The sequence below is a fragment of the Apaloderma vittatum genome, unplaced genomic scaffold (assembly GCF_000703405.1).
Source record: "Apaloderma vittatum isolate BGI_N311 unplaced genomic scaffold, ASM70340v1 scaffold4087, whole genome shotgun sequence".
Lineage (NCBI taxonomy): Eukaryota > Metazoa > Chordata > Aves > Trogoniformes > Trogonidae > Apaloderma > Apaloderma vittatum.
In genome coordinates this window covers 10175-37375 of record NW_009726560.1, presented here as the reverse complement: position 1 = coordinate 37375, position 27201 = coordinate 10175, and the positions used below count along the sequence as shown (strand labels likewise).

At 36.9% G+C, this 27201-nt stretch overlaps 1 protein-coding gene across 1 annotated transcript in view; it reads right to left on the bottom strand.

The window, feature by feature from the left end:
* EML5 (echinoderm microtubule associated protein like 5) overlaps positions 1-25019 on the bottom strand; it is a gene marked incomplete at its 5' end in the record, with an annotated part of 85727 nt that extends 60708 nt beyond the window's left edge. Inside the window, 9 exons of the mRNA XM_009873325.1 lie at positions 317-529; positions 2650-2906; positions 3678-3815; positions 4630-4831; positions 9327-9462; positions 17838-18023; positions 20707-20775; positions 21343-21441; positions 24860-25019. Of these exons, the coding sequence (XP_009871627.1) occupies positions 317-529; positions 2650-2906; positions 3678-3815; positions 4630-4831; positions 9327-9462; positions 17838-18023; positions 20707-20775; positions 21343-21441; positions 24860-25019 (1460 nt within the window). The remainder of the gene's footprint in view (positions 1-316; positions 530-2649; positions 2907-3677; positions 3816-4629; positions 4832-9326; positions 9463-17837; positions 18024-20706; positions 20776-21342; positions 21442-24859) is intronic.
* Between the last annotated feature and the right edge of the window lie 2182 nt (positions 25020-27201).

Here is a 27201-nt window from a genome sequence, read left to right as displayed (position 1 = left end):
CAAGTAATGAACAGTGGCATACTCTGATTACGAGACTAATTTGGCTTTCACTTAGCCCAAATCTCCACCACACGTTCAGAGGAAGAAAGCAAACTACCCAGGGTAAAATACTTGAAGATACGTACCTCATAAAAGGAAAATATTGAATCACTTCACAGAATTCTATCAAAAAAAAAAAACCTTTGAGCTCAAATCAAATTTCTAAGAATCAGTATTGGCTATTCACATAATTTTTAACCTCTCAATTTTTAAAGACCTTTTCTTTAATAACCAACACTCAAACCCACACATTAATAATTGAATTTATATGTACTACCTTTTCTTAAGCATGGGTATCGAAAGAGCTTTACTATTCCATAATCATCAGCTGTGACCATAACTTGCCCAATAAAATTTGCATCCACAGAATTTATGTCATTTATTTCTGAATACTTGGGCCAGATTCCATTCACTTCAAGGCCAGAAACACAGGTCCACGATGCCCACTGAATGCCTTTTAACTCCTCCTTGTTTGTTACTTCTTTTCCACCTAAAAACAAAACCAAAGAGCCATTTTTCAATATTCACTTATGCAACTTTGAAGAATGATTTTTTTTTTTAATTATCCAGAAATCAAATCCAAGTGAGACAGAAATAAAATCTGACTTCTGAAACTGTTCTGATAATAGTTTCTATTATGACCAACAGCATTAGTACTAAGGCTTCTCAAGACTACTTAGAAGAACATGAGTTTGGTATTTTACAGTTCTTATTGTTTCTTGATATCTGCTTGAGGCTCTATTATTTTTAAATGTTTATCAAAAAAATACATGTAGCCACTCTAAGAAAAAGTTTGGAAAAATTCTATTGATGAATTATTTTAGAAATCTGTATTATTTAGAGCAAAAAAAAATGAAGAATTCATTTAGATCTGGCAATCGTAAATTACTGAAAATACGAATTTTATGCTCAGGTCCTTGTTACATTATTTCACACCAGCTCTACTTGAAGCAAGATTGTTCCAATCCCACAAAGTTCCATGTAAGAGCTGAAGTACTGGGTCAGCCCAAAGGCCCACTGAACAAACAGTGTCTTCAGGAATGGCCAGAAGCAGAGTGCAGGAGCAACACAAGAACCACGCAAGGAAATGTAAAAGTCATGAGTCAGACTTAGCCTGCAGCTGCAGAAACTGAGCAGAACACTGCCAACTGTTCACCTCTCAGTCTTCAGTGATAACAAAACTGCAGACAACCGGTCTGGGTTTTTTCCCCCATTTTCTTACTATTTATAGACTCTGACTAGTGGGAGGGGATGGGATGTAGGCTGCTGCCTCAGGTACTGTAAGGGGTAAGTTTTCAATAGAGGGATACGGCACAGGAGAACTCAAGTGGACTGGAATAAATAAAGAACAGCTATAGAGAAAAGGTAAAGCAAAACAGCTAATAAATCAGAAAGACTTTAAAAAAAAAAAAACAACACAACAACAAACCCCTCACACTTCAGGAAAAGTTTAACTACAATATACCCTTCCAAAAACTGTAACGAAACTTTGATGTCCTGTTTGAAGGTCCTTCAGTTCTCATGAAATAACTGCACCCTCTGACAAGGTTTTCCTTGTAATCTCTTCCAATCACTGATCCAGGTAAATGATGACTACTAATGCTGGTCATATCCATGACTAAGCCTATTACACAAGTAAGTTCCTTAGTCATTTATAGTAGAATTTTAAGCGTTATACGCTTCCAATTATTATTTTGAAATATTTAGGAAATTCCTCTAACTTCACTGACTTTGCTAAACTTATTTCACAAACACGCTTTCACAATCCCACATTCTAACACATCGAAGAACCCCAGGCTGAAAGCTGCCTGTATAACTTCAAATGCTCCTCCTGTGTTATGTACTTGTTACAGTCTCATTACATTCTTACATATTATCTTTTCTTACACATCTTCAGTCTCGTTCAGTGCACAAAATCAAACTTGTGCATAGAATGAATTAGATGCTTCTAAGAGAATCACAAAAAGCTCCATGGAATCACAAATAATGCGCAGTGAAAAGCATAAATATTGTATAACAAATGAAGGGACAGTAATAGTAAGTTGTTATGACAATAAATACTACGAATATGATGAGTGGGAAAATATATAATGATATTATGTAAAAAATGTAAGCACACAGAAGGAAGAAATCAAATCCTGTAGCAAATACTGCCTTTAACATACTGTAATCAGGGCTACTTAAATTTGAAGAACATTCACACATCCTCTGTGGAGGGAATTGTCTTGATGAAAACTGTTTGAAGAGTGTGGGACAAAGCTATTAAGCTATTGCAAAACTGAGTTTGGATGCAATATTTTTCTTTTCCTAAACGAGTGGGAGCAAAGATTTACTTTTGAGAAATAAAAAAAATTATAAGCCAGGATCTCTACCATGAAAAGATGCATTATAAAGAAGAGTACATGTATAAGGATAAAAATATTTAAGTAGCTTTTCCAGAAAATGCTTTAATTCTTGAAATTTAGCAACTGTGTATATGCACTCAGAGAAAAATTTCTCTTATAACCCAGTGTTTTGAACAAGGAGCTATACTTGGCTGTTTTTACAAAACTACTACACATGCTTTCTGTAATAAGTAACAAATATCATAAAGGGAACCCAGAATCTTACTTGGCATTCTGTAAAAAAGTCTCTTCCCATTGCCATCATTGGTCTGTAAGTATTTACTGTCCGAAGACCAATCCATATGGGTGATGAAACTTAAAGATCCGATACATTCCCCAACTTTCTTGTATCGCTGAACGACACCATATATATCCACAGAGCTGTCATTGGAACCAACAGCTAGGAAGTTCCCATCTGGTGAATATTTCAGTTCATGAATTGCTTCTTTCCTGTCTTTGATATGAACAACCTCAGTCATATCTCTGTAGTACAAAAGAGAGCATGTCATAAGTATAGAGGAGCCTTATCGTACTCTTAAGTTCCCAGTTTTAAAAAATGGATGAAACTGTGAAATGTTGAAGTGAATTTTACTGTAATAGGTGCAAACACAACACTGCTATTTTCAGAGTTAGGTAGGGCTTCAGGGCCAAAAAAAAGAGAAGGGAACAGTAACACAAGAAGGTGCTGCACTGGACTGAGGGACAGTGAATAAAAGGAACTGTTCAAGCTGGGTCCACACACACACACAAAAAATCATCTGGTAAATTACCAGTTCTTTATTCACTCAGGGAAGAAAACTTTACTGATGAGACACAGAGGCCTTATTTTCCCTTTAAAACTCTGGGATCACAGCAGCAAAGCAGCACCGTGTTTGTATGTGTGATGTGCTGACAGCAGCATTCCCACACACGGAAACAATTTAGGAAGTACTAAAAATTTATTTCTTAATAATTCAGGAGTAATTAATAAAGCTAAAACCTAATGTAAAACAGTTCCCAGAAGACTGCCATACTTTGCAAATAGATCAATATACTTTTTCAAATATGTTGTTATGGAACAACATGAACACATGTAGCACATACACATTTAAAAAAACATAAGCACCCTCAAGATCAGTAATTTAAAACAGAAATGTTAGTGAACTCCTCATGTATGGTCATTCCAGTGTCAATATACACACAATTTACAAAAGCAATTAGATATCATGCTTGAAAGAGTTAACAAAGTAGCTATTTTTAATTTTTGTAACATACCTGACTCGAAGCACAGTGAAAGAGCCATCCTTCATTCCGAGAGCGAGATGGATTCCATCAGTACTGACCGCGGCACAGCGAATGGGTTCCTCCATATTGCACCGGGCAATCAGAGCGTGGTCTATTAAACTCCAAATTCTAAAAAACGTAATAATTGCGAATGTAAGGAGTCGTTTGTTGTTGTGTCACAGTTAGCATGAAGCTTGCAACTTCTGCAGTATGCTGGACGTGGTGGTGTCCTACTTTAAAATAATTTTCCACAGGGAAAATTAAGGACAGAAGTGTGAATTTTGCATACAGCAAAGAATATTCTTATATTTAAAGTATAAAGAAAACATCTAATGAGAAAACGAAGGAAGGGGCAGATTAATTTTGTTTGACTTTCTAAATATAAAAAGATTGACAACATATGACAACATGGACTTTCAGACCACCGTGAAAATTCCACTATATTTTGCTAATCATTTTAGCCAAACACATTAAACTTAAAATATTTAACAAAAATGCCACCAAGTTTAATTTTTAAGGAAGAAGAGAAAAGGTGTTTCTGACCAAAAAAGAAAGATTAACTTGTAGAATGGAGTTTACAGGGTTTCCTCAGAATATACATTCTATTTACTATGCATGCATCAAGTTTGATGAAATTCCCAAGCTATGTTAACTTGCAGCATATGAAAACATAAATACGGTAAGAGTAAAAATTCTAAGTTTTCATTACAATTTTTTTCATTGTACCATGTGTGAATGCCTAACAGAACTCCTGAAAAGGAAGCACAAGCTACTTGTGTATGAGAGCTAAATGTTAGGCTTAATTAATTTGTTCAAATTTTGTACATTTCATTTTCACTTCAATGCTACATTTTAATACCTTTTAAATGTATACATTAGGTTATCTACAAAAGGAGATGTTTGTTAAAACTGTACTCAGGTAAATAAACAAATAAGATTTAACCTGACTGATCGATCATCACTTCCAGTCATTGCTAGGGGTTTTGTAGGATGGACAGCCAAAGCCCACAGCTCTCCTTCACAGTGCCCCTGCATTATCAGGAAAGGCTTATTACGCTCATGCACCACAATTTCAAAAATTTCACTGTCTTGTGTCCCGACGAGGATATGGTCTCCTCTCCAGCAAACACTTCTTACAGACAGACCTGTAGAAGAGATTGTTACTGAGAGATATATCCTGAGAATCTGTGAAAGAAAAACAATGATGTGATGCAACATTAAAGCATGGAAATATCAAGAAGTACCCATATACCTTCTCTTACTTCCCTTTACTCCTTTTATCTATTCCATATAACACATACTGCTCCTGGAACATTAACTTTTCAAGTTTAGTACTACAAAAAAAATCTAAAATAACATGTGAGGGTCATCTTAATAAAGGATATGTTGCTAATTCTTGTATTACAAGGTTTCTAACAGAGAAAGACAATATTGACATTTAGAGCTAAAATTACACACTTAATGTCTTTAAAGTTCAACAAAGGCAGTAGACAATATAAACTACAGTCTGAACCAACCAAAGACCTTAGTATTAGCTACAGTACATAAGTCAGAGAAGCATCAGTGGAACATAGATTCATAGAATCATGGAATGGTTTGGGTTGGAGGCGATCTTAAAGATCATTCACATCCAACCCCCTGCCATGGGCAGGGCCACCTCCCACTAGCCCAGGGGCAGGCCCCCCTCCCACTAGCCCAGGTTGCTCAAAGCCCCATCCAGCCTGGCCTGAACACTTCCAGGGAGGAGACTTCCACAGCTTCTCTGGGCAACCTCTTCCAGTGTCTCACCACACTCACAGTAAAGGATTTCTTCCATACACCTTTCAGTTTGATACCGTTACCTGCTGTCCTATCAGTATACTCCCTGATAAACAGTCTTCCCCATCTTTCCTGTAGGCCCCTTTAAGTACTGAAAGGCCGCTACAAGGTCTCCCTGAAGCCTTCTCTTCTCCAGGCTGAACAGTCCCAACTCTGCCAGCCTGTCCTCACAGGGCGGATGCTCCAGCCTCCTGATCGTCTTTGTGGTCTCCTCTGGACTCACTCCAGCAGCTCCATGTCCTTCTTACATTGGAGGCCCCAGAGCTGGACACAGTCCTCCAGATAGTCTCACCAGAGCAGAGGGGCAGAATCACCTCTCTTGGCCTGCTGGCCATCCTTTTTATGCAGCCCAAGATGAGATCAGCTTTCTGGGCTGCGAATGCACACTGCTGACTCCTACTCAATTTTTCATTTACCAACACCCTTACGTCCTTCTCTGCAGGGCTGCTCTCAATCCACTCATCACCCAGCCTGTATGTGTGCTTGGGATTACCCTTACCGATGTGCATGATGTTGCACTTGGCCTTGTTGAACTTCATGAGGTTCACACGGCTCCACCTCTCCAGCCCGTCAGGGTCGCTCTGGATGGCAATCCCTTCCCTCCAGTGTGTGAACCACACCACACAGCTCGGTGTCATGGGCAAACCTGCTGAGGGCGCACTGAACCCCACTGTCTGTGTACCTGACAAAGATGTTAAACAGTGCCAGTCCCAAACTGGATCCCTGAGGAATACCATCTTCACTGGTCTCCACTTGGACACTGAGCTGTTGACCACAACTCTCTGAGTGTGACCACTCAGCCAATTCCTTATCAACCAACTGGTCTATCTGTCAAATCCATATCTCTCCAATTTAGAGACAAGGATGTTGTGCAGGAAAGTGTCAAAAGCTTTGCACAAGTCCAGGTAGATTACATTAGTCGCTCTTGCCTTACCCTAATGCTCTAACCGCATCACAGAAGGCCACTAGGTTGGTCAGGCATGATTTGCCTTTAGTGAAGCCATGTCAGCTGCCACCAATCACCTCCTAATTGTCCATGTGCCCCAGCACAGATTCCAGGAGGATCTGCTCCATGATCCTTGCCAGGCACAGAGGTGAGACTGACTGGCCTGTATACCCTGCGCCTTCTTTTTTTCTCGTTTTTAAAAATGGACCTTTTGTTTCCCCTTTTCCAGTCAGTTGGAACTCCACCAGACTGTCACAAATTCTCAAATGTGCTGGATAGTGGCTTAGCCACCTCATCCACCAGTTCTCTCAGGTCCTGTGGATGCATGTCATCACACCCCATGGACTCATGCACTTTCACGTTCCTTAAGTGGTCTTGAACCTGATTTTCTTCTACAGTAGGTGGTTCTTCATCCTCCCATAATATATGTATATATACATACAACATGAATTACATGTAAAACAGTCAAAGAGCCCAATTCTGCCCAGCTTGTTTCTGAGATGCTCCCCCTAAAGGTATTCTTTGAAACATCTTAATAGTATCTGGAATTATTTTTTCCACTGAACAGAAAATAAATCGGACTGAAACAATGTGCAAAGATGCAAAGAGATCAAATGGGTTTATGACGGAATTTAACATGCTTTTCTAACAGCTGATTTAGCTTCCAGGCTTACAGTGGAGATGAGCACTCACATGCTGCACTTCTTCGTAGATAAGGTTGAGAATAATAAAACGGAAGTTAGGACAGTTGTATGCTGAGAACTCCATCTTAGATGCTCAATTTTAAGAAAATGCACCTTTTAAAACATGCACCTTTACATTCTGATAGTGCATCTCAATTTCAGATGCATATAACTAGAGAGTATCAATGCCTAACTTAATTCACTTTGCCTTAACACCAACTTCTGGGGAGAGTAGCTCAAGGATGATCTTTGAAAAACTACTCTAGATTAATATGTGAGAAAAATTGTATAAGATGAGAGAAAAGAACATTGTAACGGTATGAGTTGATGTGCTTCTAAAAATACTTTTAACTACGTAGAGAGAAAAGAACCACCTTATGGTGCTAAATTTACAGTGGAAAAAATTGCAGTAGTGAACGGGTGGGTTAGCAGGCCAGTCTGGTGATCTACACTGGCGCCATAATTCTGACAAAGCTAGCTCTCAAAGCAAAGGCCCCACCATGTCTACTTACATGCCTTGCATCACAAGATAGCCTTCAAATGCACAAATAAGACTCCCTTCGTGTGAAACAGAACTGAAAGATGTGCTCCAGGAGTGCACTCCAACTGCACCGCAATGTTCAGTTCGCTGAACCAGACCAGAGCTAACGCACCTCAAACACCCCTCAAAATGCATATGTACCGCGCTACTCGAACTTTCTGCACCAGATGTTTTGCTTTACAGATTTGTTCCTATTGGGTTGCACTGGTGAATACAATCACCTTACCATTCAACCCTATAATCTATGCATTATACGGCTATATTGCTTACAGTGGTTAAAAAATAAAGAAACAATCAACCAGAATCTTTGATGAAGGATGATTAAGACATCTGTTTTAGTAATCTGGAACTTCTTATATGTATTTTGAAAACCAATTTGACTACTTGGGAGACATAACTAGAGCCAACTAATTGCTCTGGAAACCATTCACGGGGATCCAGAACTTGAGGTCATGTTCCTGGAAAAAATTACCATGAGGTGGGGTATAGCAGCTGCAGAAAATGCAGTTAAGAAAATTAGTAGAAAGACAGGTCATAAAAGCAATCCTCAAAAGAATCCAACAAGAAAAAAAGACTGAAGGAAAAAGATTCAACACACTGACTTTACCAAGGATAGGATTTTTAAAAGGCTACTAGTTTTGTCATGGGCATTCGACAAGTCAAAAAGATGAGGATGGGGTTCCAGAAGAACCAAGAGTCATGGCAAGAGACTGTTCCATAAAAAGTACAGGAGACAATCTGGAGCAGAGAACAAGTTTGAAAGAATGAGATAGGGAATGAAACGCAGTTTCAACTACATGCAGCAGAGCTGAGAAAGAGCAGCTGAGTAAATTTTAAACTTAAAACAGAGTCACGGTATCACAGGGCATTTAAAGTCGAATGTATTTGATCGTGTTGTAGTATTTCACAATCTTGGTGTGAATGCCAAGTCAATTACAGAATAAAAAAATTAACTTGTAATCAGTTATTTATTGACTCTGCATATTTGATTGCCATCAGACATTCTACCACGTTGTCAAATTCTTGGCAAGCTACTAGAAAATAATGAAGTGACTGGGGGCAAAGAAAATCAAATGCCAACAAAAGCAATATTGTAAGTGACATTAGTGCTTCCGTATATATTTGTATTCTTTTCCTGAATCACTACAGCAACAGTATCCAGAACATCAACAAAACATGCTAGAGATCGCTAGATGTAAAATTTTAGCACAACATAAGCTGTAGCTGAAGTCATAGAAAAATATATATATAAGCAGCGTTCTAAGTACTGCAAAACTGTAGATTACTTATAAATAGTTTAAATCAAAATTTGGGTAACTAGCAAATGCAATTTCTGTACTCCACTGTTTTATATTATAGGTTTCACTGTCTTTTAAGTTCTCTTAAAGCATTATTTTATTTTGTTAAAAACTGCTGTGCTATAGAAAACATGGAATTCACTCGTTTAAAAGAAAAAATAAATAAATCTCTGTGTCGAGTTTTATAGTATACCTTAGAGTAATTTTGAAGGACTACATGGTGGGCATGATCAATTTTCTTTTCATACACACAATTCACAGTAACGTAAGTTAAACAACCTCTCTGTTTAATCTTTTCTCATTCAAAACACTGGTAAATTCCCCACCTCACTGATATAACAAACTTCTTTTTACCTTTATATCCCTGGTCTGTTTCCCTGAGATCAATCACAGTAATTGGTTTAAAATTTAAGTCCCACAAGCGAACACAGCCATCCCTGCCTCCAGTGGCAAATCCCTCTTCACATGCATTCATGCTGAAAATTCCTGCCTAAAGAGAGAAGAAAGTTATTGTTAACAATATACACAGATTAGAGATACCAATATCAAAAGTGGAACTCCTGTCCATGCTAGTATTGATTGTTTTGCTGTCCTCCTAACTGTTAATGCTGTTGAAAATAGAATAAAAACATCTGAAACTAATACAAGCTTTAAATATGAAAGAGTCAGAAATGGAAACAAAATGAGCAGAATTCATATTCAGTGACAAATACTAAGGTAAGAGAAATGCTGCAATACTGCTTTCATCCTGATGATGATATTAGTGCTGCTGCTTCTTATCCCTAGAAAGAGTTTAGTTTTATATTCTCTTGCCTTAGGGCCTGGTAAAATTCTCACAAGTGTCAGTAGGAAGTTTTCCACTCATCTCCATTAAGCTTGGTTCAGAGACTTTGCTGCTATTACTCAGCTTCTGTCAGCCAGGCAAAAAGAAAACTGCGATTTTTTTTACATTTTAAGACAAATAAGATTTACTTAAAATTTAATTTTAGAGGTAAAATATAAGAAACCAACGATCAATTTACACCATTTAAAAATACAGAAAAATACCTTATTTTTAAAATGGGCAAACAAAACTGAATGCATTTTCTTTAACTGACTTGACACATATTTTCTTCTGGATAACAAAGAGGCAAAGATGATAAATTTATTATTTAAATAAAAACGCTGTATCCAAATAGTCATTATATTTGATGTAAACACGATGTATTATCTAAAGAGGATACACACTTTTTTTCTGAGACACCTACACAACTCATTGGTCCTATTTTCAGAAGTAGCTTACACATTTCAGTAAGCAAAGCTATGGAAAGGCCAACTTTGGCTAATAAGCCTATGGAGAAGTTAAAAAAAAGTTCTATATTTATTTAAAAATTTATTACTCAGCTATGACAAAAGAAAACAAGAGTGCATTAATAACGATGAAAGAATCTGTCTCTAACTCCTGTTCAAAAGAAGATAGATCAGCCAATAACATACACATAACTTCTATAATGCTGTTCTGAAATTTCACTATCATAAAGATGTAAATGTGAGGTTCCAACAGCTTCTTAGGTCAAGGGTTTGGATTTTACAGTAATGAAACACATTAACACCAAAAGTGAAAGCAATTTGCAAAGGCAAAATAGTTTTCTGGAGGAAAATAAAACTGTTCCCTTTGTGACTTGTGCAAATTCCCAAGCACTCAGGACTATTCTCTCCTACCAAGCTGTTTTTTCTTATTAAATAATAACTAAGGAAAATATCGTAACAGCCTAAACATAAAAAATATGGACTGTGTTGCTCCTCTAGCATGAGGTAACAATGACAACATTTTTTGAGTTGAGAAAAAAGATATCTCGCAGCTCTCACCAAAAAAAAAGCATATTATTACTACAATGTCAAATGACAATCAAAACTGAAAGACTAGGGTGACAGAAAAAAAATTTTTGATGTGCCGTGTCCATCCTCAGGATAGAGGTTTTCAAGACAAGCCATATTTTCAGGAGTAGTACGTGCCTAAACAGAAATGTAGTGGAATTTTTATGTCATAAGCCGATTAGAAGGCTAACTCCCATTATCTTTAACATCCCGAAAATCCTCTTTCTGTTTCTTTAGGAGCCTAGAGATTTTTGAAAATACAACCCAAACTGTATTTGTTTATCTGTGTGTCTGTCTGGTTTACTATATTAACCTTTTAACATCACTGAGCAAATAAAAGACTAGAGGAATTTTGGCTCATTTTGTACCATACACTGAATTCTGCCCAAGTTCTGGCATATATAAATCTTTTAAAGCTCTTTTTGGAATGCCACCTTGATAATAGAATTATTTTCTTTTCTCTAATTAACTCCTTCTGAAATCCATGATTTAATTAGTCAGTATTAAAAAAAGAATCAGACATTTGGTGATGTGGGAAGCTGGCTGAATGTTCTGAAGATAAGATCAAGTGGATTCAGGATTAATCTGTTTTCCATTTCACAGAATATCCTTATCTTGAAAAGGACATACTGGTTGTCAAGGAGATTTGGCAGATGTTCTGCTTGCTCAGTCTCTTGAAATGCAATAGGACATTCTTGTTTCAGTCTATGTGCCACTGGAATAGAAGAATTAGATGAAAACTAGAAAAAAGGTGCCTTATTAATGGGGACTGTAAATACCTAATGGAAGAAGTTGAGCTTAGCTACTCTTCATTTAATTGTTGGGCTCTCTCTTAACGGGGAAAAGATCAACTCTTTATCCCGGTAGCTTGGCCAGTAGTAATTCTTCTACTAAATCCTTCCTTTTAGAAACTGTCAAGAATGTTAATATAAATCAACTTCGGAGTCTTCATGCTTCTCTTAAATGTTCAGCCTGAAATTGTCATTAACATAATTTGACTCTTGACAATCAACAGCCTTCTAGCAGCAACGAGAGGCAAACAACTGCATTGACTTCATTTGAAACAACTGAATAATGTGAGCAACAAAGATCGATTGAGCTCCTGAATCAAAATAAAATTCGTAGACCTAAGTCTTCCATCTTAGAAGTTAAAGATCGACACAAGGGCTGCATTCTTCTATTAAAAATTTTTCACTACAGCTCCCAGTGAATGGGAAATTCTGGAAATAATATCTCAAACTGATCAGCCTTCTCAGAATGCAGAATACTTCCCATTTTTCCAACATAACCAGCTGCTATGGCATCTTTGTTCCCTCAAATTCGAAAAAACAGTTGAATGACAGTAAACAGAAATAAATGCCCAGATCTACCAGAAATTGTATCTGAAAGCTCAAGAAGAATTTGACAAAGACAGTCTCTACGGCATGAATATTTTTGCCACTGTTTGTATCCAAGAAGCTTCCAATAATGAGGAAGTCTCAGGTTTTTTACTGCTACTGGACCTATCTTGCCTCCAATGGACAAAAATCAAGTGTGAATTTACCTAAAGGCAGTCGTTTATATAAAATCCACCACACTAATTGACTATGCAATTCCTAAAACACATGACTGCAGTTAGCTATAATTAGGATCAAGCTTGAAAGATCATTTGGAAACTTCAGAAGCAACTGACTACTGCTGAGCAATATGGAGAACAGAGACATTATACCAGTTCAGTAAGAACTCCAGTGCCTTCTTTCCACTCCTAGATACAATTCAGGTCATAGACGCTAACATGGAAAGCCACACATATGTTGGGCACTTACTCAAAGATATTGTCTGTCCCAAAACATACTGCATAGCAAGGAAATTTATTCCAAACATTTAAACTTGGTGTCAGCAAGTTTACAGTGGAGAGCCACTAATGTGAAATTTAATCCTCCTATCTAACAGATCACACATATAACAGTTCAAAAATGGACGTATTACTACAAAAATTTAGAAAAGCCGCCTATACGCCTCTGATTGGCTAAAATAAGTGGACAGTTATCTTTCAAACTCATGACTAGCCTAAGCAGTAGGAGAAAAATCATCATCATGGCTAGGCTTCGTGAACGAAGATATGAGAAGGGCTCTGCCCACACTTGCTACAAGCGCGCTGATGGCTAAAAAGGCTGATGCGGGATAGGCAAGTCCGGTTGCAAAAGGCACAGCGGAAAGTCTCCTTAGGCAGTATTGGCGAGGCATGGTTCTTTCTGCGTTGTCTTTTCTCCTCAAGACTAACTCTACGTGCGTTCTCAAAGGAGGCAGCAGCGTTATGGATGGCGTGTCTCCACGTCTCCCGGTTGGAGGCCAGAGTGGGCCACTGATGGCAGTCAATATGGCGAAACCTGAGGTATTGTTTCAGAGAGTCCTTGTGTCTCCTCTTTGGGGCTCCTCTGTTGCGGCAGCCGGTGGCGAGTTCACCATAGAGCACAACCTTAGGAAGGTGGTGATCCTCCATCCTGGAGACGTGCCCTGCCCAGCGCAGCTGCGTCCTCAGCAGCACGGCCTCAATACTGGTGACCCCTGCCTGTTCAAGGACAGCAACATCAGTCACGTAGTCACTCCAGTGGATGTTTAGGATCGTACGGAGGCAGCACTGATGGAAGTGTTCGAGGAGTCCCAGGTGGTGGCGGTAGATGACCCATGATTCAGACCCATATAAAAGAGCAGACAGTACAATGGCTCTGTAGACACTCATCTTTGTACTTTTCTTCAGGTGTTACTGCAGAAGTTAATGTCTTGGTACATGACACCAGGTTAAAACCATTCATTTAAGTTCATTATATTGTTTCCATCTATATTTAATTAGTATTCAGCCAACTGACATAGGCGTGCAATAGTTTTAACAGAGTGCCTGTTATTTAACCTCAAGCCTGTTATTTAACCTCAGTTTCTGACATCAATCCACACAACTTTAATGCGTACCTCTGAAAGACTATCTCAAAATAAATTATTCAGCTGCTGAGAAAGCATCTTATGTACATTTACTATGCAAGGCAAAGGCATAGCACACAAGAATCTTTAAAACATACAGTGTTTTTAAATAAGTATATGATTTTAATGCATGAGCAACACCTTGTACATATCTTAACAGTCACGGGCTGCCTTGAATTTAGAACATGTAAGATGAATAAATAAACAGAAGGAACTATAGTCTGTTCTTTGCACGGGTACAAAAATTAGACATCTAATAAAAGATTTTTATTTTTTAATTTTTTTTTTTAGTCAAGGCATATATTAACTTTTCAGACTCAGATGCATTACCTACAACAAACTTCCTGAAGCACTACCCGTGCCAGTTAACTTACACATGCTTTCATGTTGCTCCATTCTCTTTCTCCCTCTTAAAACTTTCATTATTAGTAATATTACTTAGGACTGATGAGCAAAACTATTTTTGAGTTTCCCACTGCTATTGAGCATTCCCTGCACTTAAACTTTGTGCCTTTACTCTTAACCACTGCTCATTTCCATCTTTTCCTACTTTTCATTCCTACTTCTACATTAAGAACTCCCCCGCTCTCTTCCAACTAATTCCCCAGTCATCCCAACTTACTTACTTTCAACTTTTGGTTTCTACTGAAGGGCCAGTAAGAATTTGCCGGAAACTCTTCTTTGCTCTGTCTACAGTTCTTCGTATTGTTGTGACACGAGACAGATAATCTGGTTTAGCTGTGAATTTTTACTTTGCTTGCTAGTGTTAAAGTTGCTGTTTTCACAGTTGCTTATAATGAGACAGCATGGTTTATTTTTCACATTGGATTACTCTTAGAAGAAAAAATGTCTTTTCAGCTAGGGGAACTGGAACAAAGACAGATGACCTTTGAAAAGAATCCATTTTCTATAGTAATGAAGACAACTGCCAGCTGGATCAACTATATCCCCACATCACTAACTTGCTTTAGAAATTGTCTTCTGCATCTCAGCTATCTACTGTTTGTGTTGCAAGAAAAGAATATGTGGTACTTTATGCAAATAATGAGACATGTTTTCCTTGAATAAATTTTCACTTTAATTCAAGCCTGTTGAAGAGTAATGATGCACGATGATAAACAGACACACAAGGACGACAATTTCAGCGCTAGCATACTTAACAGAAATTTCTATCAACTCCTTGCTATGTGCACACTATGCTTTTAACAACACACGCACATCACAAATGTTATCAGTTACACTTGTATTTTCTTTTAAAAGAATAGATAAGAAAGATGCGATTATAAAATTAAGTACAAAATAACTAAAGTAGGATGGTAAAGTGTTTAGTATGGCTGAAGAGGCACTCTTATTCCAAGCTGCTATATTTTCTGCTTAAAACAGTCTGACAATATTATCCTTTAAGGTAATATTTTATTGAAAAACAAGGTTTAGTTTTGTTGGAAAGTAAGCCTTCAGAACAGATTTTATTGGGTTGTTTTCTGCCCTGAAATTGGTGAGATTTGTAGTGACTCTAATCTCTTGTGAAAATGAATTCTAAAGCTATGGACTAGTGCCCCTACTTAATTTTCAGTACTGCAAAGCACAATTCTGTTGAGCCTAAAGGACAGAGACAAAAATAGAAGGCTATATGAGACCTACTCCAAGGTCACCTGAGCTCCATCCACTGATGCTACTGAAGATAAGGAGCAGAGCACTTCAAATTTGATCTTGTGTTCAACACAGAACTGACAAAGCACATAAGATAATGGAGCAACAAGCTCTCATCGTCCTACATTTATCATATGGGTCATCTCACAGTGAAACAGCTGAAAAGCACTGCATTATTCTGAGAAATAAACTGCTGCAATTCTAAATACTCCAAGAAATAAACGAATATGCAGAACAGGTGTCTCCTGCAGCACCAAACAGGATGGGAGAGTATTTTCCCAATCAGTTTTGGACAGGAGACAAGCGCACTCCTTCCTCTGGAAATCCAGGTTTGCATATGCAGTATCAGCAGCTTAAAAATTCCATTTCATTAACTTCAATAACAAAAAGTAAACATCCATGCCACCTTAGGAAAGTACAGAACACTATTGAACACTAAATATGAGCACTAAAACCTCATATGAAGACATTTAAAACCACATATGAAGACATCAAGTAAGAATCACGGAATATTTCAAGGCTGAGATATCCCCTCATACTCCTTGGTTTATAATTTGTGCCTTTTTGAATACATTTAATATTTCTATGGATGCATACAGAAGAGTATGTGAGTATGTATATTTTTTTTAATACATATACACTTACACGTATATGAAATCTCAAATGCAAAATATAGTAGACAAGGATATGTTTCCCACACTTATCTTTATCTTCTACATAACTTGTTCATAATAAGATACATTTCCATTATACAGTTGTCTGAATAAGCAGTACAATTGCTTTTTAATTATTAGTTAATTCATCAGGCTGCAACTGTCCTAAATGTACATTTCTAAACCATCGGTAAACAAAGAGTCTCCTTTCTACAGACTGTCTGCAACCTCTCATACACACACACATCATTCATCATTTTGTCCCTTCCATTCTACCTGAATCACAAAGAGTGATTTTAATATTTCAGTCTAATACTTCAGTTACATCATCCTATCTAGTCCAGTACTCCCAGTTGAATCAAATACATTCTTATAAAGAATAATTAGCAGTTCTTGATTTCTACTACAAATTTTGAATCTGCAATACAGGAACTCAGATGCGTGTGTTTTCACACTATATTGAATTGCTAATAACAGAACTTCAAATATAGAAAGTACAATGCTTTCTGAAACAAAAAAATCAACCTTCAACCAGTAATATAGCTTCATAAAGCTACCTTAGCAGTTTCATGCCTTGTAAGTTAAAAAAAACTAAATTGATTTGCTCTGTTTTTAAAGTGACACTTGGACAAGTTCGAAGTTGAATCTCACCTTATATTACCATATGTGACTTACTACCATGAGAGAAAATGAGGACTCATAGTCTGGCAAGCACAAATTAGATTGCAAACCACTAAGGGTTTTTTTGCCGCCTATCTTAATCACAAAACCATATCCTTTGAAAGAATATGGAAAACTTAATGAAAACTTACATAACAAAAATGTAATCAATTCATAGTCACATTAAACATTTTGATTAAAAGAAAACTTTACCAAGCACTTCTGAAAAAAATTACCAAACTTTTACTGATATGTCTTCCCTTTTCAAAAGCTGTACACTGTTTTAAAAAGCTCAGTGAATACAGTAAAAGGTAGCAACACAGGACAAGGAAGAGTGATTGAGTCAAGTTAAAATGACTGAATACCTGCCTACAGATTAGCTGGGTGTTTGGGCTCATGCTACTTTTCATAGAATCAGTGGACTCTACAGTTATCAGGCAACCAGCCAGTAGGACACAATTCATGGAATGACAGAATAGCTCATGTTGGGGGCAAACTCTGGAGAGCTTTTAGTTCAAACCCCTGTGTCCAGCCACCTTGCAAGTATCTCCAAATGGACAGATGCAGATGGAGACTCCACAGGCGCTGTGAGGACTTGTTTCTTTGTTTCAACACCTGTTGCCTAAATAGAGGACTCCAGGCCTTCTGAGATGGTTTTGGATTAATCAAACATCCACAAAAGAAAGTCAGATAAGGCAGATCCATATGCTTTGCAGGAGACAGCTATATAGTCAACTCCAGTATATAAAATGTCACTATATATCACCACACATGAGTAATTCAACAGAGTAATGCACATCTACACACAGGTAAACTTAAATGCATTCCACGCTCTATTAGTTACTAAATCCCCCATCAATGATAATGGGAGACAGTATATAAATAGGCACCTAAATGTATTTCTCAATCTAGCATTCACTTTCCACTATAAAAGCAATCTTAAGCAACAGAAAGAGAGAAAAAAAAAATATTCAGACTAGACATACTGAGTCTCTTGAAACTGTTCATGAAGACAGACCAGGTGACCTTGTCCTTTCCAGCTCTCCAGAAATGTATTTAACATCCTATATTAAAGATATATACTTACAGCATGTGCTCCCTGTATAGTCCGTACAAGGTTGATTCCTTTCCATACATATATATCTCCATTCAGTGCACCAGAATATGTCACTTCATCCCTTGCACAGGCTAGGCATAGTATAGTTTGGAGATCACCAGTTTTGCCAAAAACACCACGTTTTGGTGTCAATGAATTGCCACACAAGCTCCAGAACTGCAACATAAAGTGATTTAGAAAGATATATATTTTGCTAATATCCCATAATGTAATATGTACATCTGAAAGAGAAGTACCGTTCCTCCAAAAGGCATCATCATTTGTATCCTCTTCTCTGCTTTAGTTCTCCAGTTGATTAACAACTTTTTATGTTATTAACCAACTATCTTTACATACAATCAGCATAGCAGACTAGCTGGGAAGGAGCTTCAGGGAATCAGTCTTAAATCAAACTGAAATTCTTCTGAATTACAGTCTCAGAGACAGTTGTCCTCAAACCAGGAGACAGTCTTTTTTGAAAAGCATTTCATAATAAAATTATCTGATCTTTGATGTAAGACTTACACTTTGCAAATGCTGCATCTGCACTTTACGTTACTTTAGGTATTTAAAGATGCAATCTAAGCACGTAAATTTCTGATACGGTTGCATTTTTGCTCTGTTTGAAACCAGCTGTTGTTATCATAGACTGATGACCTATCAGAACCACTGTTCATGCACAGCACTCATCTAAGGCAGACATTTTTGAAAATTTTTTAATAAACCATTACCATGCATTGCCTAATCTAGTCAACAGGTGGCGTCCCTGGCGGCAGGGAGGCTGGATTAAAATGATCTCTAAGGTCCCTTCCAGCTTAGGCCATTCTATGATATCTATGATTCTACGATTACAGCAATCATATGACAGTGAATTTCCTTCTAAGTGATCCAACACATACAAAGACACGCAAAGTCTCTTGTCAGAACACAACACTTGCCAACTCCAGCTACACTCCGGTTTCTGAAATCTTTGCAGATGAGCAGCACTTGCATATTCCCTTCAAACCCTCTAACATGTAAATATGCACTGGAAAGTCAGCAAGCTGCTGAAGTAATCCAGTGCAAAATGTGAAATAACTTATTTAATAACTGCTGACAGGTTTCTCTTATATTGTCTCAGCATGTTCCCTATATACATGTTTACGAAACTGTATTTCACAGTAAATCTCTCAGTTACCAATAACATACTCAAAATTCTGAGCAGAGGCTCCAATTACTATTAACTGATAATGTAAGCAGTTACAACGAACAGATTTTTGTACTAGCAATACTGTAATGAAGAAATAACCATACACTGATTAGACAAATCCCTGTATCATGTATTTCTTTAACTAAAGTACACAGGTCACAGATTATTTTGTTGCTTAGGAAGTAACTGCACAATCACTGCATAAATCAAACACTTAGCTCCAATATGGAAGTAGGTAACATCCATAAGAAAAGTAATTCCACAAAAAAAGTTCACTTGGAATTATCTATGTAACTAGATTAAGCAGTATTATAATTTACATAAAAATATCATGGGAGGAAAAAATACAATAGTTGTACAAACATAATTACTGATATCTGAAAGAACAAGAAGAAGAGATGGTTTAAGAAAAATATGCTTCAACAAAAATGTCTTGCCTGATCCAGTTGCCTGTAAATCTCTGGAATTCAGATTTTCATGTTTTCTCAGAGAAACACCAATTATTTTTAAAAAGCTATTGTTATTTAGAAAGGCTTTGTAGAGCCTTCAAAGTAGGCTCAAATAAACTTTCATTTATCTAAATATGTATGTTTTGACATCGTAAGGCCACCTTAAATAGACTAAATCACCACTGGTAAATATTGGCTTACTATTGGCATAATTGTCCTTTTAGATCTTGAAGTAGAAAAAAAATCATTATTAATCAAGCTCTTGGAAATGTGTAAACGACATGCTAAACACTACGCTAAATCAAAGATGTATGCAATCTAGTCAACACAATGACCACTTTTTCTAGTAAACCATTAATACCTATTAATCTGAAAGCTCATTATACAAAAAGGAACACTTTTTTCTCCCCACAGGAACCTACGTATGAGAGCAATACTGAACTTTCAGGCTGCCATCTACTGCTGTTCTGTGGTAACACAGAAGACAGTGCACGGGAGAAGGCAGAGACTTCAGGAACGATGGCAGACAGGCATGGATAATTCTGCTGACAGAGTTAAACCCGAAAAAGAAGCTGTTTCTGTACAGCAGCTGGTACACGGATCAAACAAAACTTGAAAGAGAAAGGAACTGTCCAAATTATAAATCCTGCAACAAGCACAGAGTGCTCAAAATTACAAAGTCTGGAATAGCAGCAGGGCAAAGAAAATAATTAAAAGAAAAGTATTTTCTTTTCTCGTTCCCCTGTATCCCCATACTTTCTCAAACCGTAAGACATGTTTTTCCAACTCATTTCACATCTGCAGGACTATTCATTAATTGCTCAACAACTTGAGTACCTGAACTCACCTTAAACATGTGCATTCTCTCTTACACTACTTGAGATTTCAGACAGCATGCTTTAGACAACCTAAATTTTAAATTATATTGCAATCATTACACACGATGCTACTGACAATAGTCTAACTCCTTCTGCATTCCATCTGTCAGGGCATGTACTCTTCTGAGCAGAGATGGTCTATTTTCAACTACACATAACCTGCAAAATGTCTAGAGTGGTCAGGTGTGATCCATGATTGCAGTTCCTAAGAAGTAATATTATTCTTACAGAACATTTTTCTTATTATAATTATATATTCCTTTTATATCCTATTTTATAATATTTTATAGAATATAAACTACTGCAGTTTAAATATTTTTATGAATCAACATTTATTTCATTACCTTGATGTGTTTTACACCACAGCTGACAAGCTTGTTTGGCTGGTACAAATCCCAAGAAATATCAAATATCTGCATAAAAAAACCCCAAGGATGTCAGTAAAGATGGCCTTTCTAGCATAGGATAGTTAAAACAGTAAAACCTTTTAGCAAATTAACAGACAGTCTGAAATGGTTGAAATGGAACTATTGGAATGTTCTTTTTATTCCCTCATTCAACACTGAAATTGCAATGTATGGGTCATATTAGCTCTGTTTGGGTATTTTTGTTTTAGAGTAATTACAACACATGATAAAACAACATTAGGTTCATTCACAGACTGAAAAGTTTAAGTGATTATTTGCATTTTAATTTCCCATATGGGGATTAAGGTCTAGGAAGTGCATTAACGCCGCGCTTCTGCTGTCACGCTTACAGTCTCAACAAACCATACCCAACTAAAGGGTGAGTTATGCATTTAATTTAGAAATAAAAGTACACATCCTAGATATCTCCAAATATCTTAATGCACATCTAAGCAATCTCAATTTCTAAAACATAAAATGCTTTTTGTTTAGACATAACTCTAGGATGTATACAGAGACATGGGTTAACAAATGAACATTACACTGACACTTAAATTCTTCAGTTATACTTACTCTGTCTGTATGACCAGGAGCCACTGATAACAATTTTCCTTTTCTCCAATCCCATACACAAACGGTGTTTTTTGAATCCAAACCAACTGAGACCAAACGCTAAAAATATCCAAATTAAACGTAACAATATATTAATGAAAGCTAGAGTCATCCTTATGAATGATAATAAATTCGTAACATGTTTGAGCTAGAAGAAATAGCTACATTTTGATACAAAAGGACATTTAAGATACAACATCTAATGACAAAGCATCTCTTCAGTTATGACTTCATAAGATTTATTTCTGATTTATAATATTTATTATATATAATTACATATAACATATGTGACAAGCAGCAGTCAGGAGACATTTGCAAAAAGGAATAATTTCACTGAAACTAGATGTGTCTATCTTTAACTACATGTAACTTACAGAATTTAAGTATTTATTCTGCAAGTTCAGGAAACACAAATATATTTTCTTCAATCTTCTTGGAAACAAACAAAAGATTAAAACAGTTAAAAGCTTTAAGAGTCTTTTGCCTGATTCTTCAAAACATGTACGAGTAACTATTCCTTCCTGAATCCTTTCTCAAACCAGAATCCAACAAGATCCCAAAAGTAAAAAATTCATGAAGTCTTCAATACTCAGAAAGAGTCTGAAGCCAGTTAAACTGTAAATCCAGGAAGGAAAAAAGATTGTTCCAAGAAAATAAAGAAAAACAGAAGTTCAAGATCTTCCTCTGCTCTACAGCCTGTCTCACCTTGAACCACGAAGATATTTTGCACAGATTTCTTGACATAAGTCATTGACCATATTAACCAACTGTTTACTTCTACTCTAGCTGTTAACCAGTCAAAATGTTATTTTTCCCCACAGAAATTCTCACTGGAAAGACTAACAGTATTTAAGATCAGACAGAAAGATGCTCACAGTGATTTTGAGTTTTATTTTGAAATAAAATTAAGTCTTTTGTTCAGTTTACAAATCAATTGTGCCATCTTAATCTCCATAAATTAAAGCTCTGGATATCTTTAGTCCTAATTTTTTTAGTCCTGTTTTCCTTTCACTCCTCAGCAGTTAATACATATACACATTAAGGACAAAATTAGTTTCAATATCTACGTAGATTATCAAAGTGAGTAACTAAAAGTAAAAGCAACTCTCAAACGTCAGTGGTTTTTTTCCCAGACAGAAACCTATTCCCAGTAACATAATTTCTTGACTGTCTGAAAAGCTCCAAGACTACGAGAACAAGAAGTTAAATACAATTGCTATCCATGTTCACTATTTATTAATGCCAACTTCAATTTTTCAGATACTGTGAAGTCCAATCTTTCTACTCCATCTTTGAAAACATTAGAAGGAACATAAGCTTCAATTTTAGCTACAGTTGCCAGTAGTTTAATTCCAGCCTTACTGTAGAATTAGAGGTGTAAATGCAAACGAGTTCTACAATTACTGCAATATCCATCACAAAAAAACTTGAGTGATGCCTTTCCAGACATGAGCTGATACACTGACTTCTCAAAAAGGGAGATAAAATGATGTTTTGGTTCTCCTAAGAACTAGAAAATCTTGTTACCAACCAGCACACCCTCACAGTGGAGTAGAGCTCAGAGAGGAGCAGGAAAAACCAGCAAGCTTGGGGAAGAATGTATCATAAAGCCGCGTGAACTTCTCTCAACACCAGTGAGACTGGAGGGTAACCTTGGTCTTAGGTAACACAGCTGGACCAGTGAATCATTAAGTTCCCCAAGACAATTAACAAGGGATAATAAATAAAGAATAAATAATGTCTTCTTGAGCTAGCCAGACCAGCTGAGGTGTGAGAAGGAGAGCATGTTATGTGGCACAACCCAACACAAAATATAAAAACTGAACAACTAATAAACTTTTGAAGAGGGCAATGGGCTTGACCTCACTGCAACCCACATATTCCTTCCCAGTGACTGGAGACACCCAGCATCATGACAGTGATCATATAAAAACCAATAATAAGAACCACATTTTTTCTTGTGATTCATCTGTATGCGGCAATTGCTTGTGTTGTGATTTCAGTATCTTGCTGTATCACTCCACTAAATCAAAATCCCATACAACACCAAATATATCAAGTAACTATCTTTAACATCAAACATTAAACACTCTAAAAGAACCTGGTCAGGGACTCTGACAAATTTGGACTTAGAAGGATAGGCAAGATGTAAACAAACACATTTTGCAAATCTTTCTGAACTAGATTTGTGTTTTACTGTACTTCCATACAGAGACAACTGTGGAGAGACAGCTCTCCTTTGAGACCACGAAGTTCTAAGAAAAGCAACAAAACACTGAGAAAAGCGGACATCTTAAATTCTGACCATTTGTGGCTTTAAACATAAGAGTCAGTACTGGGTACTCCTGGTATAAATCACAGATGTACACTCAAATCTCATCAATAAACACAGGGAATGTATAACAGCATTCTAAAACCGTTCAGGGACTTCAGCCCCATTCAGCTACATTTTGATCTTAAATTACTAAGGTTGTTCAAGTGAAGAAGTGACTTGAGTTTACATGGTCAAGAACAACAAAAGAGAAAAATATCACTGTTGAGTAGAAATGTTGTTCTACAAAGAAGGTGACTCTAGAGGTTGACTCCCTAAACAATGAGAAATCAAAATGATAAAATCTGTAGATCATTCCAACAAACTCCAAACCTTCCTACAACAATTACAGCATGTTTTACCAGAAGAAAGTTACAGCTAGGCTTTCCTTTGTGTTCAGTAGAGCACCATTTGACACTGTCTTAATAAAGACAGTAACTGGTCTCTACAATACATCCACACTCAAGAAAGCAGTAGTAAGTAACAGACAATGAACTTTTTTTGCAAACAAAAGGAACGAAGAACACAGCTAAACCTGAATATCCCATTACAAGGCTAAGTGGGAGGAGAAGTGCTGCCTAAGACCAGGAGAGCATGACTGCAGAAAGGACTTTCATGGCTAGTATCTCTTCAGCTGCTATAATGTGTATTTTCCATTTCTAATACATCAGTCAAAAAAGTCTCTTTACTCACAGAAGCAACTGTCTGGTAAAAATGATCTCCCTTATAAGCAGTAGCTATGAGAAACAATTTACAACATGTATGTCAGAGAAGGGAATACTGCCTGAAGATACCCGGAGCGCAAGATGAGTAACACAACAGGACTGCCATCGCTCTGTGCACAAGACATGCCCCTGCACAGGGGAGGTCCACTGTCTTCAACCACTTTGTGCAAGCCTGAACTGTAGCCCACAGACCACAAGAATCTCCCTATCACTTCTTTACCTTCATTCAAAATAAAAGTCTTTTAAGTTACACTTTTCTGGACAAATGTGAATATTTGTCAGTCACCACTAACGCCAACTTTTTTTCCTCAACTTGAGAATAAGAAGACAAAAACTGAATCAATACAATTCTTTCAAAAAAAAGAAAAAGTCAGGTAACAAGATTTTTGAGAGATAATTTATTTATCTTTATTTAGTTTGCAAATAAGTATGAATTACATACCTGACCATCCAAATCAAAAGCCAAGCAAGCTATGCCATGTGTGTGAACGTCTTTCAGAACAGATACAGTCTGCACAGTGTACGAGTCCCAAACACAGATATATGGTTCTTTTCCAACTTGACCTGTTGCCACCAACACACGCTCAGGATGCAAAGCAAGGCTGCCAAAGAAAAAGATACACAACACTTTTGCATGAAACTTTTGTATTTGCCTAGCTGGTTGCATTAATAGTTTTCTCTATGAAATATTTTCCATTATTTTCCCATCGATAGTAGATATTAACAAGTCATTTTGTATGACAGATTTCACAATAGCTGTAAAAATCCCTTAATACATCACCTTTCTTGAATTTGAACCTTCAAGCCTTCTCCAGTTAGACTAATTGCAAAGTGGTCCTTAATTCTCTGTTCCAAAATACCAAAGTTTAATAAACTAGGTCAGATTTTCAGACACTAAATAAATATCTGTTTTTCTGTTTCTTAACATTTGAAAACATAAAGGATGGACAACAAAGGTTAGCGTTCAGTTATCTAAACATCTATCGTCAATGAAAAGAGAGATACATTTCTAGTAGTACTTCATTCTACATACTAATCGACATTTTTTTTTATGAGAGGATTGAATAGCCTTCTGAAGATGCCTCTCCACTGATCACAGAGCAAGCCAAAGTACAACCAGCTCAGACTATATGTTATGACTAGATACCAGACAACTAAACTGAAGTGAGATAAAATTATCTTAAATGTCTTAATTTTAATATATAACAACTGGGGATAGCTGATTTTGAATAGTTTTTAACTTTTTTACATTTCTAACTTTACAGAGAACTTGCTTATACTTCGGATTCTGGAGTCTTTCAAAGCACACAGAGGATTGGCACAACTATTTTGTCAGATCTCGAACCAAACTAGAAACTGTGCTAGTCAGTAAGATAATTTTTGATCTGTTTACGCAAGCACCGTGCAAGGATGGACATCAGATCTGAAGCTTCATATTTCATAACACGGAAAAGTAAGAAATAATATATTCTAATAGAAACTCCAACAAGGTACTTGACGACATTCTAGACAGGCTAGGTACAGCAGTCCAAAAATTATATGAGAAATACCACACGGAAGTTAGGAAGATAAAATATCAAAAGTTGGCTATTTGAGTTGGTAAAAAAAAAAAAAATCTCCCTTAACTAATAATACAGTAATGATCTTGAGAGACTGATTAACAGAACCACTAATAACATATACTAAATGTATTTATCTTCTCAACATCACTTGGAAAGGAGTAGGATGGAGCAATTTGCAATGGTAAGATGATCTTACACCTGAACACGGGTGATAAAGTTCAAAGGGTGGAAACAAGGGGACTCCGTAAGCACAGAAACAATAGCCAGGATAAATGACCAGAAAAAAAGATCTAACTCAAAACATGTATACATTTTCTATATACAAAAAGAGCAAGAGAAAATTGTGTTAGAACATGCTTAATATTTCATCATACTAGATTACACAACAATTTTTATATTTTTTTTTATTGTAATACAACATTTCAGTTGGTTCATATTGCTTGACAAATTCCACATGCACAACTCTTGAGAGGAACCTTTAACTTCAACATTTCTACAACAGGTAAGAAGCTTCTGGACCTTTCAACTTTTCTAAGGGCATTCTTCTTTGCTACTCCACAGCATCCTCAGTACCGAGGTCAAACAACCAACACTTCCTCACTCTGTTTCTCTTCAATTCCAGAGCCATTTCTCTGCTTCCTCCCTTCCTTCTTTGTTTAACAGAGCAACTTCATAATAAAAAAAAAAAGGAGCTAGCAGGCAAAACCTATCACATTTCACTTCAGTTCTGCCACCTAATCCTGACCAACACCTGCACGTCTCCCAAAGAACACACAGGCAGATGGTGTACGTGTGGGGAGAAAGCAAAAGCATCTGGAGAGGGAGAAAATGCTGCGTTCAAAATGATCTAATTTTCACAATGACACCACAGAGAAGGAGAGATAAAACCATATGAACCATAAAGAAATTCCAGAAGAGAAAGGAAGTGAAAAGAATAAGAAGGAAAAAAGTAAACACACAGCAGTCTTACAGTCTTATGACTGGTTCACCACCTCTTCAAACTCATCCTCAGCTCTGCTATCAGTGCGCCGTGCAGCTTTAGGCAAGTGAAAACCACCCCACACTGCAACTTTAAAAAGTACCACTCCAGACACACACACATGTGCAAAAACACCTCCACCCCACACTCCTCAAAAGACCTCACAGCAACTGAAAATTAGCTTCACATGTTTCTAACTAAAGACCACAAGCGACAAACACAATGCGTCACTGGTGGAAGGGA